The following is a 19,479-nucleotide window of genomic DNA, read 5'->3' as shown; positions in this document are numbered from 1 at the left end:
TGAGATCAGCTCCGTTCGTGACCCGTGCTTCCCAGAAAGTAAACGCAGCAGCTGTTTTCATGTTTTATTTCTATTATTTATTTATTTATTTTTGAGACAGAGTCTCGATCTGTGGCCCAGGCTGGAGTGCAGTGGCGCGATCTCAACTCACTGCAACCTCCACCTCCCGGGTTCAAGCAATTCTCCTGCCTCAGCCTCCTGAGTAGCTGGGACTCCAGGCATTGGCCACCATTCCCGGCTACTTTTTCGTGGCTAATTTTTTTTTTTTTTTTTTTTTTTTTAAGAGACAGGGTTTCACCATGTTGGTCAGGCTGGTCTTGAACTCCTGACTTCAGGTGATCCACCCACCTCGGCCTCCCAAAATGCTGGGATTACAGGTGTGAGCCACCCCGCCCAGCCTCAATTTTTGTATTTTTAAAAGAGATGGGGTTTCACCATGTTGGGCAGGCTGGTATGGAACTCCTGACTTCAGGTGATCCACCCGCCTCTGCCTCCCAAAGTGCTGGGATTACCGGTGTGAGCCACCGTGCAGGGCCTAATTTTATTGATTGATTGATTGATTGAGACACAGTCTCACTCTGTTGCCCAGGCTGGAGTGCAGTGGCGCGATCTCAGTTCACTGCAACCTCCGCCTCCCAGGTTCAAGCGATTCTCCTGCCTCAGCTTCCCTAGCAGCTGGGATTACAGGGACCCGGCCACCTTGCCCGGCTAATTTTTGTATTTTTAGTAAAGACAGTGTTTCCCCGTGTTGGCCAGCTGGTCTTGAACTCCTGACTTCATGTGATCTACCTGCCTCAGCCTCCCAAAGTGCTAGAATTACAGCCACTGCACCCTACCTAATTTTATTATTATAATAATTACTATTATTTGAAAGGGGGTCTCCCCATATTGCCCAGGCTGCGTCAAGCTCCCAGGCTCAAGCAGTCCCCCCTCCTCGGCCTCCCAAAGTGCTGGGATTACAGTTGTGAGCCAACTCGCTCGGCCTGTAATTTTATTTTTATCACCGCATTAAATACGATCTAATAATCACAGTGATTTTGCAGCAGTGACAAGTGTTGGGGTGTGTTTCCAGTTACAATGCAATCTGAAAGTATCTGTGGCTTTTTTTTTTTTTTTTTTTTTTTTTTGAGACGGAGTTTTCGCTCTTGTTACCCAGGCTGGAGTGCAATGGCGCAATCTCGGCTCACCGCAACCTCCGCCTCCTGGGTTCAGGCAATTCTCCTGCCTCAGCCTCCTGAGTAGCTGGGATTACAGGCACGCGCCACCATGCCCAGCTAATTTTTTGTATTTTTAGTAGAGACGGGGTTTCACCATGTTGACCAGGATGGTCTCGATCTCTCGACCTCGTGATCCATCCGCCTCGGCCTCCCAAAGTGCTGGGATTACAAGCTTGAGCCACCGCGCCCGGCCTTTGTATCTGTGGCTTTTATTAGGGACAGATGGACAAAGTCCCAGGTCCTGCTGCTATCTTCATTCATAATTGAGGAAATGACAAATATCAGTTAGGGTCAGTGAAAAGAAAGATGTGAATTTTTCCCCCCATCAAAATTCAGACACACTGAACACCCCCAAGAGGTTTAGGGACCCCAGGCTGAAGTTCACCTAAAAGTTCTTATGGGGGCCAGGAACAGTGGCTCATGCCTATAATCCCAGCACCTTGGGAGGCTGAGGCGGGTTTATCACTTGAGGTCAGGAGTTCAAGACTAGCCTGGCTAACATGGTGAAAACATGTCTTCTCTACTAATAATATTTTAAAAATTAGGTGGGCATGGTGGCGCGCACGGCTGTAGTCCCAGCTACTCCGGGGGCTGAGGCAGGAGAATTGGCTGTACCCGTGAGGCAGAGGGTGCAGTGAGCTGAGATCCCGCCATTTGGCCAGGCTGGTTTCAAACTCCTGACCTCAGATGATCTGTCTGCCTCAACCTCCTAAAGTGCTGGGATTACAAGCGTGAGCCACTGTGCCCAGACTTTTTTCTTTTTTTTTTGAGACAGAGTCTTGCTCTATCATCAGGCTGGAGTGCAGTGGCTCAATCTCAGTTCACTGCAACCTCCGCCTCCCGGGATCAAAGATTCTCCTGCCTCAGCCTCCTCAGTAGCTGGGACTACAGGTGCACATCACCATGCCCAGCTAATTTTTGTATTTTTAGGAGCGATGGGGTCTCAACATGTTGGACAAGATGGTCTTAATCTTTTTTTTTTTTTTTTTTTGAGACAGAGTTTCACTCTTGTTACCCAGGCTGGAGTGCAATGGCGCGATCTCGGCTCACCGCAACCTCCGCCTCCTGGGTTCAGGCAATTCTCCTGCCTCAGCCTCCTGAGTAGCTGGGATTACAGGCATGCACCACCATGCCCAGCTAATTTTTTTTTGTATTTTTAGTAGAGACAGGGTTTCATCATGTTGACCAGGATGGTCTCGATCTCTTGACCTCATGATCCACCCACCTCGGCCTCCCAAAGTGCTGGGATTACAGGCTTGAGCCACCGTGCCCGGCCAGATGGTCTTAATCTCTTGACCTCATGATCAGCCCACCTCACCCTCCCAAAATGCTGGGATTACAGGGGTGAGCCACTGCACCCGGCCTTTTTTTTTTTTTTTTTCCTTTTAAGAGGTGGGATTTCACTCTGTCACCCAGGCTGGAGTGCAGTAGCACCATCATAGCTCAAAGCAGCCTCCAATTCTGGCCCTCAAATGATCCTCCCACCTGAGCCTCCCAAGTAGCTGGGACTACAGGCACGCAAAACTGAGTTGGACTGTTTTTAATTTTTTTTTGTAGAGACAGGGTCTCACTATGTGACCCAGACTGGTTCCCGACTCCTGGCTTTAAGAGATTGTCCCAGTTTGGCCTCCCAAAGTGCTGGTATTACAGGCGTGAGTCACTGTGACTGTACCTTGGCGGTCATCTGATCAATGCCTTTTTTTTTTTTTTGGTCTGAGACAGGGTGTCTGTCAGCCGCCCAGGCTGGAGTGCAGTGTTGTGATCCCTGTCACTGCAGGCTTGACTTCCTGGGCTCAAGCAGTCCTTCCACCTCAGCCTCGGAGTAGCTGGGACTGCAGTTGCATGCCACCACGCCTGGCTAATCTTTTTAAAAAAATTTTCTTTTGTAGAGATGATGTCTTGCTATGTTGCCAGGTTGGTTTCAAACTCCTGGCCTCAAGCAGTCCTCCTGCCTTGGCTTCCCAAAGTATTGGAATTATGGGTGTGAGCCACCGTGCCTGGCTTGATCAATGTCTTAAAACAACCTTTTCTCCATCAAAATGGATTTGATGGTTCCCATTTTACAGATGAGAAGACTTGAGGCTCAGAGAAGGTAATGGCTAAAGCACCCAGAGTTCCAGGGCTGCAGATGGATCAATTTGATCACTTTCAGACAGGTGCAGTTGCCCCTCTTTTATTTATTTATTTATTCATTCATTCATTCATTCATTCATTCATTCATTTATTTGAGACAGAGTCTTGCTCTGTAGCCCAGGCTGGAGTGCAGTGGAGCGATCTCGGCTCAGTGCAACCTCCAATTCCCAGGTTCAAGCAATTCTCTTGCCTCAGCCTCCAGAGTAGCTGGGATTATAGGCACGTGCCATGCCCAGCTAATTGTTTTGTATTTTTAGTTAAAGACAGGGTTTCGTCACGTTGGCTAGGCTGGTCTCGAACTCCTGACCTCATGATCTGTCGCTCTTGGCCTCTCAAAGTGCTGGGATTACAGGTGTGAGCCATGGGCCTGACCAAACCCTCTTCTTCAATGAAAGAAACAGGCTGGGCGCCGTGGCTCATGCCTGTAATCCCAGCACTTTGGGAGGCCAAGGCCAGCGGATCACCTGAGGTCAGGAGTTCAAGACCAGCCTGACCTACATGGAGAAACCTTGTCTCTACTACAAATACAAAATTAGCCGGGCATAGTGGCACATGCCTGTAATCCCAGCTACTTGGGAGACTGAGGCAAAAGAATCACTTGAACCCAGGAGGTGGAGGTTGTGATGAGCTGAGATTGCACCACTGCACTCCAGCCTCAGCAACAAGAGTGAAACTCTGTCTAAAAAAAAAAAAAGCTGGGTGTGGTGGCTCACGCCTGTAATCCCATTGCTTTGGGAGGTGGAGGCGGGCAGATCACCAGGCCAGGAGTTCAAAACCAGCCTGGTCAACATGGTGAAACCTCATCTCTACTAAAAGTACAAAAAATTAGCCAGGTGTGGTGGCAGGCACCTGTAATCTCAGCTACTTGGGAGGCTGAGGCAGGAGAATCGCTTAAACCCAGGAAGTGGAGGTTGCAGTGAGCTCAGACCGTGCCACTGTACTCCAGCCTGGGCAACAAGGCACAACTTCGTCTCAAAAAAAAAAAGAAATTTATTTCTCACAGTACTGAAGGCTGGGAAGTCCAAGATCAAGACACTGGCAGGCCAGGCACAGTGGCTCACGCCTGTAGTCCCAGCACTTTAGGAGGACGTGGCGGGAGGATCGCTTGAGCTCAGGAGTTCAAGACCAGCCTGGGCAACATAGTGAGACCCTGTCTCTACAAAATAAATAAAGGAATAAATAAATTACCCAGCCTAAGGTATTTCTGTGACAGCAGCAGGGACACATGAAAACACACACACACACACACACACACACAGACAGAGCCTGTTTGCAGTTGTAGGTGAAGTTTATTAAGGCAATACTGAATGCCAGGGCGTTTCAACAAGGCGTGCCAGACAGGTCCCAGCACCCGTCTGCTCTACAGTGAAGCTCAGAAGCTCAGCGGTCCATCCCATCCCCAGGAGGCCCACTTAGACCAGAAATCCAAGTCCACGCACTACAGGCTGATATCCAGGGTCATCGGTGTGGACAAAGTGGGACAGAGACTATATCACCAATTTTTTTTTTTCTTTTGAGACAGAGTTTCACTCTTGTTACCCAGGCTGGAGTGCAATGGCGCAATCTCGGCTCACCGCAACCTCCGCCTCCTGGGTTCAGGCAATTCTCCTGCCTCAGCCTTCTGAGTAGCTGGGATTACAGGCATGTGCCACCATGCCCAGCTAATTTTTTTTGTATTTTTAGTAGAGACAGGGTTTCACCATGTTGACCAGGATGGTCTCGATCTCTCGACCTTGTGATCCACCCGCCTCGGCCTCCCAAAGTGCTGGGATTACAGGCTTGAGCCACCGCGCCCGGCTATCCCCAATTTTTAACAAGGAAAAAAAAATTCTGGTTGGGGGGCAACCTTCCTGAAAAATAATTTTCTCGAAATCTCTTTCTACTGACTGATAGGGTGAGGCTCAGAATATGCTTCTTCCAAGCTCAGAAAGGGTGAGAGATTGGTCAGTGGGGTGATGGCCCAGTTTTGAGAGCCTTAGCTTCCCAGCTGACAGCACAGAAGAGCTGGGAGGAGGGCTTAGAAAATCGGTTTGAAATGGGCCCCGGATTGAGGACTCCAGAGCTGTAGCACGGAAACGGGGCCGCCTGAGTCCTCTCCTCTCTCCCTATTTCTTCTCCTCTGGGGCTTTCTCAGTGATTCCGGGGGCAAAGGGCCCCACGAGCCACGTGACAGGTGTGTTCTGGGCCACGTATTCCACCATGTGGTCCAGGGCCTCACGGGCGCTGGCCACGCGCTCACGGCTCTGGGCCAGGATGCTGCTGGACAGGTCCTGGAAGGAGTGGATGCTGGAGAAGGTGGCTTGGAGCTCCTCCATCTGGCGGCGGGCCTGCTGCACCTGGTCCTTCACATTGCTGGGGAGGCCCTGGATGCTGGACCCCAGGGAGGTGCATGTGGCCTGGAGCTGCTGGGCAATGTCCCGGAACATGGTGAGAGCCCGGGACTCCACCTGCTGAGAAGGGAGATGGGGGTGCCAATCAGGACCACGTGTTTCAGCAAAGGCGATTGGAGCTGAAGCCAGGGAAAGAGGAGTTCTACCACTAACCTCGGAGAAAACCTTTCCATAGGCGAAACTTTTTCTTTTTTTAATAGAGTCTCGCTCTGTCGCCCAGGCTGGAGTGCAGCGGCGCGATCTCGGCTCACTGCAACCTCCGCCTCCCGGGTTCAAGCGATGCTCCTGCCTCAGCCTCCCGAGTAGCTGAGACTAGAGACACGTGCCACCCCATCTGGCTAATTTTTTTATATTTTTGGTAGAGACAGGGTTTCACAGTGTTAGCCAGGATGGTCTCAATCTCCTGACCTCGTGATCTGCCCACCTTGGACTTCCAAAGTGCTGGGATTACAGGCGTGAGCCACTGCGCCCAGCCCCCCCCCCTTTTTTTTTTTGAGATGAAGTCTTGCTCTGTCCCCCAGGTTGGAGTGCAGTGACACGATCTTGGCTCACTGCAACCTCCACCTCCTGGGTTCAAGTGATTTTCCTGCCTCAGCCTCCCAGGTAGCTGGCATTACAGGCGTGCCACCATGCCTGGCTAATTTTTGCATTTTTAGTAGAGATGGGGTTTTACCATGTTGACCAGGCTGGTCTTGAACTCCTGACTTCAGGTGATTTTCCTGCCTTGGCCTCCCACGGTGCTGGGATTACAGGGATCAGCCACCACACCCAGCCTCTTTTCTTTCTTTTTTTTTTTTGAAACAGAGTCTCACTCTGTCACCAGGCACCAGCCTGGAGTGCAATGGCGCAATCTCGGCCCACTGCAACCTCTGCCTCCCAGGTTCAAGCAACTCTCCTGCCTCAGCCTCCCGAGTAGCTAGACTACAGGCATGTGCCACCACGCCCAGCTAATTTTTGTATTTTTAGTAGAGACAGGGTTTCACGATGTTGGCCAGGATGGTCTCGATCTCTTGAACTCGTGATCTGCCCGCCTCGGCCTCCCAAAGTGCTGGGATTACAGGTGTGAGCCGCCGTACCCGGCTGCCTCTTTTCTTTTAATTACAAACAGGATCTAGCTCTGTGGCCCAGGCTGGAGTGCAGTGGTGCAATCACAGCTCACTGCAGCCTCCAACTCCTGAGCTCAAGTGATCTGTGATTTCAGCCTCCTGAGTAGCTGGGACTACAGGCACTCACCACCACGCCCAGCTACATTTTAAAAATTTTCTATAGAGCCGGGATCTCACTAACTTGCCCAGATCTTAAACTCCTAGGCTCAAGTGATCTGCCTATTTCAGCTTCCCAAAATGCTGGAATTACAGACATTTTTGGCACTAGTCAATTTTTTTTTTCTTGAGATGGAGTTTTGCTCTTGTTACCCAGGCTGGAGTGCAATGGCGCGATCTTGGCTCACCGCAACCTCTGCCTCCTGGGTTCAGGCAATTCTCCTGCCTCAGCCTCCTGAGTAGCTGGGATTACAGGCACGCGCCACCATGCCCAGCTAATTTTTTGCATTTTTAGTAGAGACAGGGTTTCACCATGTGGACCAGGATGGTCTCGAACTCTTGACCTCGTGATCCACCCGCCTCGGCCTCCCAAAGTGCTGGGATTACAGGCTTGAGCCACCGCGCCCGGCCCACTAGTCAATTTTTAAAGGCATAGAAAATCACCAAAGAAGCCGGGCGCAGTGGCTCAAGCCTATAATCCCAGCACTTTGGGAGGTCGAGGTGGGTGGATCACGAGGTCAAGAGATCGAGACCATCCTGGGCAACATGGTGAAACCCTGTCTCTACTAAAAATACAAAAAAATTAGCTGGGCGTGGTAGAGTTTGCCTGTCCTCCCAGCTACTCGGGAGGCTGAGGCAGGAGAATCACTTGAACCTGGGAGACGGAGGTTGCAAAGAGCGGAGATCGAGCCACTGCACTCCAGCCTGGGTAACAGGGCAAGACTTTGTCTCAAAAAAAACAAAAACAAACGCCGGGCGCGGTGGCTCAAGCCTGTAATCCCAGCACTTTGGGAGGCCGAGGCGGGTGGATCACGAGGTCAAGAGATCGAGACCATCCTGGTCAACATAGTGAAACCCCGTCTCTACTAAAAATACAAAAAATTAGCTGGGCGTGGTGGCGCGTGCCTGTAATCCCAGTTACTTAGGAGGCTGAGGCAGGAGAATTGCCTGAACCCAGGAGGCGGAGGTTGCGGTGAGCCGAGATCGCGCCATTGCACTCCAGCCTGGGTAACAAGAGTGAAACTCCGTCTCAAAAACAAAAACAAAAACAAAAACAAAAAACCCAACAAGGACATATCACTTCACAAACCCATTAGGATAGCTGGAAATGGTCAGATAATACCCAATCAGTCATGAGGTGGAGAAATTGGGCCGGGCGCGGTGGCTCAGGCCTGTCATCCCAGCACTTTGGGAGGCCAAGACGGGTGAATCACGAGGTCAGGGATTTGAGACAAGCCTGACCAAGATGGTGCAACCCCGTCTCTACTAAAAACACAAAAATTAGCCGGGCGTGGTGGCAGGTGCCTGTAATCCCAGCTACTTGGGAGGCTGAGACAAGAGAGTCACTTGAACCTGGGAGGCGGAGGCTGCGGTGAGCTGAGATCGCGCCTGGCGCCACTGCACTCCAGCCTGGGCGACAGAGCAAGACTCCATCTCAAAAAAAAAAAAAAAAAGAAAGAAAAAGAAAGAAACAAATGGTCAGATAATACCCACTGTAGGTCAAGAGGTGGAGGAATTGAAGACTCATGCGTGGCTGGTGGCATAGTCATTCTGGAAAACAGTCCAGCGGTTCCTCAAAATGTTAAACCATAGGAGTATCATATGACTCAGCAATTCTGGTGGTGGGTGTATGCACAACAGAAACGAAAGCATACGTCCACACACAAAGACGGGACACAGGCGCAGAGCAAAAAGTCCAAATGGCTCAAGTGTGTTTTGGTTGATAAATGGGTGAACAGAATGTGACTCATCCATACCAGAGAATGTGACTCAGCAGCCGTGGAAAGTCACAGGGCTCTGACCCAGACCACGGATGCCACACTCAGTTCAAGGAGCCAGACACAAAAGGCCACCCAGGGCCGGGCCCACAGTGGCTCATGCCTGTAATCCCAGCACTCTGGGAGGCCGAGGTGAGCAGCTCACAAGGTCAGGAGTTCGAGACCAGCCTGGCCAATATGATGAAACCCCGTCTCTACTAAAAATACAAAAATTGGCCGGGCTCGGTGGCTCAAGCCTGTAATCCCAGCACTTTGGGAGGCCGAGGCGGGTGGATCACGAGGTCAAGAGATCGAGACCATCCTGGTCAACGTGGTGAAACCCCGTCTCTACTAAAAATACAAAAAATTAGCTGGGCATGGTGGCACGTGCCTGTAATCCCAGCTACTCAGGAGGCTGAGGCAGGAGAATTGCCTGAACCCAGGAGGCGGAGGTTGCAGTGAGCCGAGATCGCGCCATTGCACTCCAGCCTGGGTAACAAGAGCGAAACTCTGTCTCAAAAAAAAAAAAAAAAAAAATACAAAAATTAGCCAAGTGTGGTGGCGGGTACCTGTAGTCCCAGATACTCGGGAGGCTGAGGACGAAGAATTGTTTGAACCCGGGAGGCGGAGGTTACAGTGAGCCAAGATCACACCACTGCACTTCAGTCTGGGCGACAGAGCGAGATTCATCTCAAAAAAAAACAAAAACAAAAACAAAAACAAAAGCAAAAACAAAAAAAAAAAGGGGCTGGGCGCCGTGGCTCAAGCCTGTAATCCCAGCACTTTGGGAGGCCGAGGCGGGTGGATCACGAGGTCGAGAGATCGAGACCATCCTGGTCAACATGGTGAAACCCCGTCTCTACTAAAAATACAAAAAACTAGCTGGGCATGGTGGCGCGTGCCTGTAATCCCAGCTACTCAGGAGGCTGAGACAGGAGAATTGCCTGAGCCCAGGAGGCGGAGGTGGCGGTGAGCCGAGATCATGCCATTGCACTCCAGCCTGGGGAACAAGAGCGAAACTCCGTCTCAAAAAAAAAAAAAAAAAAGGCCATACAGTGTGTAATCCCATTTCTGTGAAATGCCCATGACAGGCCTATCCACAGAGGCAGGAAGCAGAGGCATGGTTGGGCAGAGGAGAAAACGGAGAGACGGCTGATGGGAAAAGACTTTCTTTTTAGGGGCATGAGATGTGACAGTGACCATTACGCAATGCTTAGAACTACTGAGGTGTATGATTTAAAAGGGTAACTTGTATGGTATGCAAATGATATCTCAATAAAACTGCTAAAAAACAAAAAGTAGAAGCCAGGCTGGGACAGTCTGGAAGAACTTTCTAGGCAGAAGTTGTAGAGCATCAGGGGAGACCACAGTTGAAATCAGAGAGCTAGGAAATTTCCTTGAAAATTTCCTCGGCCATGGACTGAGATGAGCACAGGTAGGGTTTGTGACCAGCCTGGCCGACATGGTGAAACTCCCAGCCTGGCTGACATGCTGAAACTCCCAGCCTGGCCGACATGGTGAAACTACCAGCCTGGCCGACATGGTAAAATTCTGTCTCTACTAAAAATACAAAAATTAGGCCAGGTGCGGTGACTCACACCTGTAATCCCAGCACTTTGGGAGGCCAAGGCGGGTGGATCACTTGAGGTTAGGAGTTCGAGACTAGCCTGGCCAAGATGACAAAACCCTGTGTCTACTAAAAACACAAGAAAATTAGGCAGGCGTGGTGGCAGGCGCCTGTAATCCCAGCTACTTGGGAAACTGAGGCAGGAGAATCGCTTGAACCTGGGAGGCGGAGGCTGCAGTGAGTAGAGATCACGCCACTGCATTTCAACTTGGGTGACAGAGTGAGACTTTGTCTCAGAAATAAATAAATAAATAAATAAATAAATAAATAGAAAATACAAAAAGTAGCCAAGCATGGTGGCTCATGACTGTAATCCCAGCACTTTGGGAGGCCGAGGCGGGTGGATCACTTGAGGTCAGGAGTTCGAGACCAGCATGGCCAACAGGGTGAAACCCTGTCTCTACTAAAAATAAAAATAAAAATAAAAATTAGCCAAGTGTGGTGGTGCACGCCTGTAATCCCAGGTACTTGGGAGGCTGAGGCAGGAGAATCGCTTTAACCCGGGAGGTGGAGGTTGCAGCGAGCGGAGACTGCGCCATTGCACTCAAGCCTGGGCAACGAGAGCAAAACTCTGTTTAAAATAAATAAATTGGCCGGGCGCGGTGGCTCAAGCCTGTAATCCCAGCACTTTGGGAGGCCGAGGCAGGTGGATCACAAGGTCGAGAGATCGAGACCAACCTGGTCAACATGGTGAAACCCCGTCTCTACTAAAAATACAAAAAATTAGCTGGGCATGGTGGCGCGTGCCTATAATCCCAGCTACTCAGGAGGCTGAGGCAGGAGAATTGCCTGAACCCAGGAGGCGGAGGTTGCGGTGAGCCGAGATCGCGCCATTGCACTCCAGCCTGGGTAACAAGAGCGAAACTCCGTCTCAAAAAAAAAATAAAATAAAATAAAATAAAAAATAAATTAATTAAATAAATGAATAAGTAAATAAATAAAACAAAACAAAATAGCTGGGCGTGGTGGCAGGTGTCTGTAGTCCCAGCTACTCAGGAGGCTGAGGCAGGAGAACTGCTTGAACCTCGAAGATGGAGGTTGCAGTGAGCTGAGATCAGGCCATTGCACTCCAGCTGGGGTGACAGAGTAAGACTGTGTCTCAGAAAAACAAAGTCATGGACTGGGAGATAGAAGAGATAGGATTCTGCCCACTTGAGCCTAGGGATCATGGGAAGGCGCCCACGTGAGGGAGGTAAGATCGTTTTTTTTTTTTTTTTTTTTTTTCATTTGAAAGGTTATTCGGTCATTCTGGATGCTGCGCTTAGCAGGGGGAGAGTCTTAGGCGCCAGGGGGTCCAGGTCTCCCTGCCGAAGAGTTAGCGTTTATAGAGCTATTTATATCTTTATACATCTCACTTTCGTAGCCCTTACTATGTGCTTTAGATATGAACTCATTTCAGCTCGTAAAAAACTGATCTGTGGCCTGGCACCGTGGCTCACGCCTGTAATCCCAGCACTTTGGGAGGCCAGTGTGGGCAGATCATCTGAGGTCAGGAGTTCGAGACTAGCCTGGTCAACATGGCAAAAACCCATCTCTACTAAAAAAAAAAACATAAAAATTAGCCAGGTGTGGTGGCATGCGCCTGTAGTCCCAGCTACTCGGAAGGCTGAGACAGGAAAATCACTCGAACCTAGGAGTTGGAGGTTGCAGTGAGCCAAGATCGTGCCACTGCACTCCAGCCTGGATCAATCTCAATCAATCAATCAATCGATAATTGATCTGGGGCCAGGCGTGGTGGCTCACGCCTGTATTCCCAGTGCTTTGGGAGGCCCAGGTGGGAGTACTGCTTGAGGCCAGGGGTTGAAGACCAGCTTGGGCAACACAGTGAGATCCTGTCTCTACTAAAAACTTTTTTAAAAATTGGCCAGGTGGCTGGGCGCGGTGGCTCAAGCCTGTAATCCCAGCACTTTGGGAGGCCGAGGCGGGTGGATCACGAGGTCAAGAGATCGAGACCATCCTGGTCAACATGGTGAAACCCCGTCTCTACTAAAAATACAAAAAATTAGCTGGACATGGTGGCGCGTGCCTGTAATCCCAGCTACTCAGGAGGCTGAGGCAGGAGAATTGCCTGAACCCAGGAGGCGGAGGTTGCGGTGAGCCAAGATCACGCCATTGCACTCCAGCCGGGGTAACAAGAGCGAAACTCCGTCTCAAAAAAAAAAAAAAAAAAAAAAAAAATTAGCCAGGCATGGTGGCATGTGACTGTGTTCCCAGCTACTTGGGTGGCTGGGGTGAGAGGACTGCTCCAGCCTGCACTGCGCAGCCAGTGAGCCGTGACGGCACCACTGCAGTCCAGCCAGGACAACAGAGAGAGACTCTGCCTCAAAAAGAAAGAAATAGCAAATAAGGCTGGGCATGGCGGCTCATGCTTATAATCCCAGCCCTTTGGGAGGCTGAGATGGACGGATCACGAGGTCAGGAGATTGACAGCATCCTGGCTGAGACAGTGAAACCCCGTCTCTACTAAAAATACAAAAAATTAGCTGAGTGTGGTGGCGCACACCTGTAATCCCAGCTACCTGGGAGGCTGAGGCCGGAGAATTGTCTGAACCCAGGAGGCAGAGGTGGCAGTGAGCCGAGATCGCGCCACTGCACTCCAGCCTGGGTGACAGAGGGAGACTCCATCTCAAAAATAAATAAATAAATAAATAACATTATTTCATAAATTGACATAAAATCCACATACCATAAAACTCATTGTTTGAAGTGTACAATTCAGTGGTTTTTAGTATATTCACAAGACTGTACAAATACTATCTTCATCTAACTCCAGGATTTTTTTTTTGAGACAGTCTCCCTCTGTCACCCAGGCTGGAGTGCAGTGGCGTCATCTCAGCTCACAGCAACCTTTCCCTGCTCCTGGGGTTCAAACGATTCTCTTACTTCAGCCTCTGGAGTAGCTGGCCTTACAGGCACCTGCCACCAGGCCCGGCTAATTGTTTTTGTATTTTTGGTAGAGATGAGTTTTCACCAGGTTGACCAGGCTGGTCTTGAACTCCTGACTTCCAGTGATCTACCCACCACAGCCTCCCAAAGTGATGAGGTTACAGGCATCAGCCACCGAAACTGGCCAAATTATAGGGTATCTGCATCACTCTCAAAACCAAAAGAAACCCTGTTCCCATTAGCAATCCCTGTACATCCCGTCCCCCAGGCCCTGGCAAACCACGAATCCACTTCCCGTCTCTCGATTTGCCCATTCTGAGTGTTTCATATAAACAGAATCACACACTGTGGTGACATTTTGTGTTTTTTTGTTTTTTGGGTTTTTTTTTTTTTTTTTTTTTTTTTTAAGACGGAGTTTTGCTCTTGTTGCCCAGGCTGGAGTGTAGTGGTGTGATCTCAGCTCACTGAAACCTCCACCTCCCAGGTTCCAGCAAATCTCCTGCCTCAGCCTCCCGAGTAGCTAGGAATGCTGGAGTGCAGGGTCGGGATCTCGGCTCACTGCAACCTCTGCCTCCTGGGTTCAAGTGATTCTTATGCCTCAGCCTCCTGAGTAGCTGGGATTACAGACACCTGCCACCACGCCCAGCTAATTTTTATATTTTTAGTGGACACACCATGTTTCACCATGTTGGCCACGCTGATTTCTTTTTTTTTTTTTTTTTTTTTTTTGAGACAGAGTTTCGCTCTCGTTACCCAGGCTGGAGTGCAATGGCGCGATCTCGGTTCACCGCAACCTCCGCCTCCTGGGTTCGGGCAATTCTCCTGCCTCAGCCTCCTGAGTAGCGGGGATTACAGGCACACGCCACCATGCCCAGCTAATTTTTTGTATTTTTAGTAGAGATGGGGTTTCACCATGTTGACCAGGATGGTCTCGATCTCTCGACCTCGTGATCCACCCACCTCGGCCTCCCAAAGTGCTAGGATTACAGGCTTGAGCCACCGCGCCCGGCCAGCCACGCTGATTTCTAACTCCTGACCTTGTGATCTGCCCGCCTCGTAATTTTTATGTTTTTTTTTTTTTTAGTAGAGACGGGGTTTCAGCATGTTGGCCAGACATGGATTTAATGAGAGCTTAAATGTCTGCTGGGACAGGCAGTGAGGCCCAAGGGAACACGAGAGGCCAAGGCTGGGGATTGAGTGGAGGGCCGTAGAACATGAGTCTGAAGTTGCTGCTGGGACCCAGGTGGGTGAATATGAAAGACTCCAGGGAAGAGAAGAATCCAGATTTTTTTTTTTTTTTTTTGAGACGGAGTTTCACTCTTGTTACCCAGGCTGGAGTGCAATGGCGTGATCTCGGCTCACCGCAACCTCCGCCTCCTGGGTTCAGGCAATTCTCCTGCCTCAGCCTCCTAAGTAGCTGGGATTACAGGCACACGCCACCATGCCCAGCTAATTTTTTGTATTTTTAGTAGAGACGGGGTTTCACCTTGTTGACCAGGATGGTCTCGATCTCTTGACCTCGTGATCCACCCACCTCGGCCTCCCAAAGTGCTGGGATTACAGGCTTGAGCCACCGCGCCCGGCAAGAATCCAGATTTAAGTTCAATAAGACACAGCTTAGCATTTGGCAATGAGATGCACTGCTAACAAATACTCTCTGATTCAGAAATCATCCAGATCACCTGAGGTCAGGGGTTCAAGACCAGCCTGGCCAACATGGTAAAACCCCATCTCTACTAAAAACACACAAAAACTTAATTAGCTGGGGGTAGTGGTGGGCTCCTGTAATCCCAGCTACTCAGGAGGCTGAGGCAGGAGAATTGCTTGAACCTGGGAGATACAGGTTGCAGTGAGCCAAGATCGCACCACTGTATTCCAGCCTGGGTGCTAGAGCAGGATTTAAAAAAAAAAAAAAAAGGGCCGGGCGCGGTGGCTCAAGCCTGTAATCCCAGCACTTTGGGAGGCCGAGGCGGGTGGATGACGAGGTCAACAGATCGAGACCATCCTGGTCAACATGGTGAAACCCCGTCTCTACTAAAAATACGAAAAATTAGCTGGGCATGGTGGCACGTGCCTGTAATCCCAGCTACTCAGGAGGCTGAGGCAGGAGAATTGCCTGAACCCAGGAGGCGGAGGTTGCGGTGAGCTGAGATCACGCCATTGCACTCCAGCCTGGGTAACAAGAGTGAAACTCTGTCTCAAAAAAAAAAAAAAAAAGGAAGAAGCCATACCCATGCATGCCGAAGAGCAGAAATCAAGGCTGGCTTCCTGGAGGAGAGGTGTCATGAGTTCCTGAAAGCATGTGAGGCTTGGGAAAGCATTCGAAGCAGGTGGGCCCATGAAGCCGAGGTGTACGGGGCAGCATCGGGACTCCAACCACCCTGGGTGACCCCACGGTCCCCCATAGATACCTCTGGCTTGGTCAGCTCCTTCTCGGGGCCCTGGAGCTGCTTCTGGTTCCAGCTGAGCCACATCTGGTGCAGCTTCTCCTGGCCTTCCACCAGCTTCTGATCAACGCCATGCTTGACATTTTCCATCTGGGGCAGGGGAGAGAGAGGTGAGGGAAGGAGGCTCCCCTGGGAGAGGCAGGATTTCAGAGGGTGCCCAGGGGATCCTTCTAGCATGACTTACAGGACGGTCTAGAAAAGAGGAACGGAGGGAGGAGAGGAAGGAGGGTTTCCAGGCTGTGGTGATACTGTGAGCTCTGAGGCCTTTGGTTTGACACCCTCATGCTCTGTGTGGTTGGTGCGGAGTGGCTGGCATCCCCTGTAGCTCCTCCCACTGGGTCAATTTCTCTGTTTGCAATGGAGCCGGGACACGTGACTGGCTTTGGCCAATGGGACATAAGCAGATGGAACCAGCGAAGGATTAAAAAATGCTTGTGGCCGGGCGCGGTGGCACACACCTGTAATCCCAGCACTTTGGGAGGCCGAGGTGGGTGGATCACGAGGTCAAGAGATCAAGACCATCCTGGCCAACATGGTGAAACCCCGTCTCTACTAAAAATACAAAAATTAGCTGGGCGTGGTGGCATGTGCCTGTAGTCCCAGCTACTTGGGAGGCTGACGCAGGAGAACTGCTTCAACCCGGGAGGCGGAGGCTGCAGTGAGCCGAGATTGCACCATTGCACTCCAGCCTGCGCCTGGCGACACAGCAAAACTCTGTCTCAAAAAAAAAAAAACAAAAAACAGCGCTTGTGACGAAATATTATTCAGCCTTCAAAAGGAATAAACCACGTTCACTTCCACAATCCCAGTGCTTTGGGAGGCCAAGGAAGGAGGATCACTTGAGTTCAGGGGCTCCAGAACAGCCTGGGCAACACAGTGAGACCTCATCTCTATTTTTTTTTTTTTTTTTTTTTTTTTGAGGCGGAGTTTGGCTCTCGTTACCCAGGCTGGAGTGCAATGGCGCGATCTCGGCTCACCGCAACCTCCGCCTCCTGGGTTCAGGCAATTCTCCTGCCTCAGCCTCCTGAGTAGCTGGGATTACAGGCACGCGCCACCACGCCCAGCTAATTTTTTGTATTTTTAGTAGAGACGGGGTTTCACCATGTTGACCAGGATGGTCTCGATCTCTTGACCTCGTGATCCACCCGCCTCGGCCTCCCAAAGTGCTGGGATTACAGGCGTGAGCCACCGCGCCCGGCCTCATCTCTATTTTTACATCAAATTTAAGAGAAAAGAAAAAAAAAAGAGGCATGATGGTAGATATGCTCCAACCTGGGTGAAGCTTAGAGACTGCGGTGAGCTTTGATCATGCACTTCAGCCTGGGCAACAGAGTGAGACTCAGTCTCTAAAAAAACAAAAACAAAGGGCTGGGCGAGGTGGCTTACGCCTTTAATCCCAGCACTTTGGGAGGCTGAGGCAAGTGGACTACCTGAGGTCGGGAGTTCAAGACCAGCCTCACCAACGTGGAGAAACCCCATCTCTACTAAAAATACAAAATTAGCCAGGTGTGGTGGCGCACGCCTGCAGTCCCAGCTACCTGGGAGGCTGAGGCAGGAGAATCGCTTAAACCCGGTAAGTGGAGGTTGCCGTGAGCTGAGATTGCGCCACTGCACTCCAGCCTCGGTGACAGAAGACTCCGTTTCCAAAAAAAAAAAAGGTATAAGCCACTATACCCAGCCTGAGATAGTGTGATCTGTGGCAGCAGCCTCAGCAAAGGTGTGTCCAACCAGAGACAGTGCCGGGAGCAAGCGGGAACGGCCCCGCCAGCCTGCAGAGGGGTGAGCAGTAGGCCAGTGAGCTCCCGATGGGTGTCTGCTGTGGGGTGAAGCCCCGGGACCCTCACCAGGCTTAGGGCCTGCGACAGCTGCAGCAGAGCCTCCTGTGCTCTCTGCCTGGTGGCCCGAAGCTTGCCCAGCGAGTGCTCGTAGGCGTGCTGCCGTAGCCTCTCTGACAGGGAGCCCAGACGCACGAAGTAGCTCTGTTCCTGCCGCTGCTGCTGCACGGACGCGATGTCGAAGCCATCCAGGGACGTGGCGAGGCGGGCTGTGGGGAAGAGCAGCAGGGTCTCCGTGAACACTGGGACATGCAGCTGGGTGTGTCCCACATGGGCGGTCCCAGGAATCACACTGCCCAGTTTATTTATTTATTTATTTATTTACGTATTGAGACACGGTTTCGCTCTGGTTGCCCAGGCTGGAATCATACCGTCCAGTTGATTGATTGATTGAGACGGAATTTCGCTCTCGTCGCCCAGGCTGGAGTGCAGTGGCACAATCTTGGCTCACCGCAACCTCCACCTCCCGGGTTCAAACGATTCTCCTGCCTCAGCCTCCCGAGTAGCTGGGATTACAGGTGTGTGCCACCATGACCGGCTAATTTTGTATTTTTAGTAGAGACGGGGTTTCTCCATGTTGGTCAGGCTGGTCTCGAACTCCCAGCCTCAGGTGATCTGCCCACCTCAGCCTCCCAAAGTGCTAGGATTACAGGCGTGAGCCACTGAGCCCAGCCTATTTATTTATTTCTTTAAAGACAGAGTCTCGTTCTGTCGCCCAGGCTGGAGTGCAGTGGCATGATCTCAGTTCACTGCAACCTCCACCTCCCGGGTTCAAATGATTCTCCTGCCTCAGCCTCCTGAGTAGCTGGGATTACAGGTGGGCACTACCACATCCAGCTAGTTTTTGAATTTTTAGTAGAGACGGAGTTTCACCATGTTGGCCAGGCTCGTCTCAAACTCCTGACCTTAAGTAATCTGCCCACCTCAGCCTCCCAAAGTGCTGGGATTATACGCGTTAGCCACCGTACCCTGCTGATATCCTAAGTTTCTTATTTGCAAAAATCCCAATCCCAATAAGGCAGTAGGATCCCTCCAGCCCAGAAGTTCCTGACGACACAGGGAGACCCCATCTTTTTTTTTTTTTTTTTTTTTTGAGACGGCGTTTCGCTCTTGTTACCCAGGCTGGAGTGCAATGGCACAATCTCGGCTCACCGCAACCTCCGCCTCCTGAGATCAAGCAATTCTGCCTCAACCTCCTGAGTAGCTGGGATTACAGGCACGTGCCACCATGCCCAGCTAATTTTTTGTATTTTTAGTAGAGATGGGGTTTCACCATGTTGACCAGGATGGCCTCGATCTCATGACATCGTGATCCACCCGCCTTGGCCTCCCAAAGTGCTGGGATTACAGGCTTGGGCCACCGCGCCCGGCCAGGGAGACCCCATCTTTACAAAAAATTAAAAAAAGAAAAATTAGTTGGGCATGATGGTGTGTGTCTGTAGTCTTTGCTACTCGGGAGGCTGAGGTAGGAGGCTCACGTGAGCCCAAGAGTTCCGGCCGCATTGAGCTATGATGGCAACACTGCACTCCAGCCTAGGCAACAGAGTAAGACGCTATCTCTAAAAGAGAAAAACAAAAAAATGTGGCCAGGCTTAGTAGCTCATGCCTGTAATCCCAGCACTTTGGGAGGCCGAGTTGGGTGGATCACGAGGTCAGGAGTTCAAGACCAGCCTGGCCAACATGGTGAAACCCCATCTGTACTGAAAATACAAAATTTAGCTGCCTGTAACTCCAGCTACTTAGGAGGCTGAGGCAGGAGAATTGCTTGAACCCGGGAGGCGGAGGTTGCAGTGAGCTGATATCGCACCAGTGCACTCTAGCCTGGGTGACAGAGTGAGACTCCATCTCAAAAAAAAAAAAAAAAAAAAAAAAGCCAGGCGCAGTGGCTCCAGCCTGTAATCCCAGCACTTTGGGAGGCCGAGGCG

At 50.9% G+C, this 19,479-nt stretch overlaps 1 protein-coding gene across 3 annotated transcripts in view; it reads right to left on the bottom strand.

Moving 5' to 3' along the window:
* Positions 1-4,619: 4,619 nt before the first annotated feature.
* PLIN3 (perilipin 3) overlaps positions 4,620-19,479 on the bottom strand; it is a 28,376-nt gene continuing 13,516 nt past the window's right edge. For all 3 annotated transcript variants that reach the window (XM_074384764.1, XM_074384765.1, XM_039465738.2), the window contains 3 exons: positions 17,564-17,763; positions 15,684-15,809; positions 4,620-5,800 (listed from right to left, as the gene is read on the bottom strand). In XM_074384764.1, the coding sequence (XP_074240865.1) occupies positions 5,456-5,800; positions 15,684-15,809; positions 17,564-17,763 (671 nt within the window). In that variant the 3' untranslated portion in view covers positions 4,620-5,455. The remainder of the gene's footprint in view (positions 5,801-15,683; positions 15,810-17,563; positions 17,764-19,479) is intronic.

The sequence above is a fragment of the Saimiri boliviensis genome, chromosome 14 (assembly GCF_048565385.1).
Source record: "Saimiri boliviensis isolate mSaiBol1 chromosome 14, mSaiBol1.pri, whole genome shotgun sequence".
NCBI classification, from domain to species: domain Eukaryota; kingdom Metazoa; phylum Chordata; class Mammalia; order Primates; family Cebidae; genus Saimiri; species Saimiri boliviensis.
Note: the sequence above shows the minus strand (reverse complement) of the source record. Positions and strands in the feature narration are given on the sequence as shown.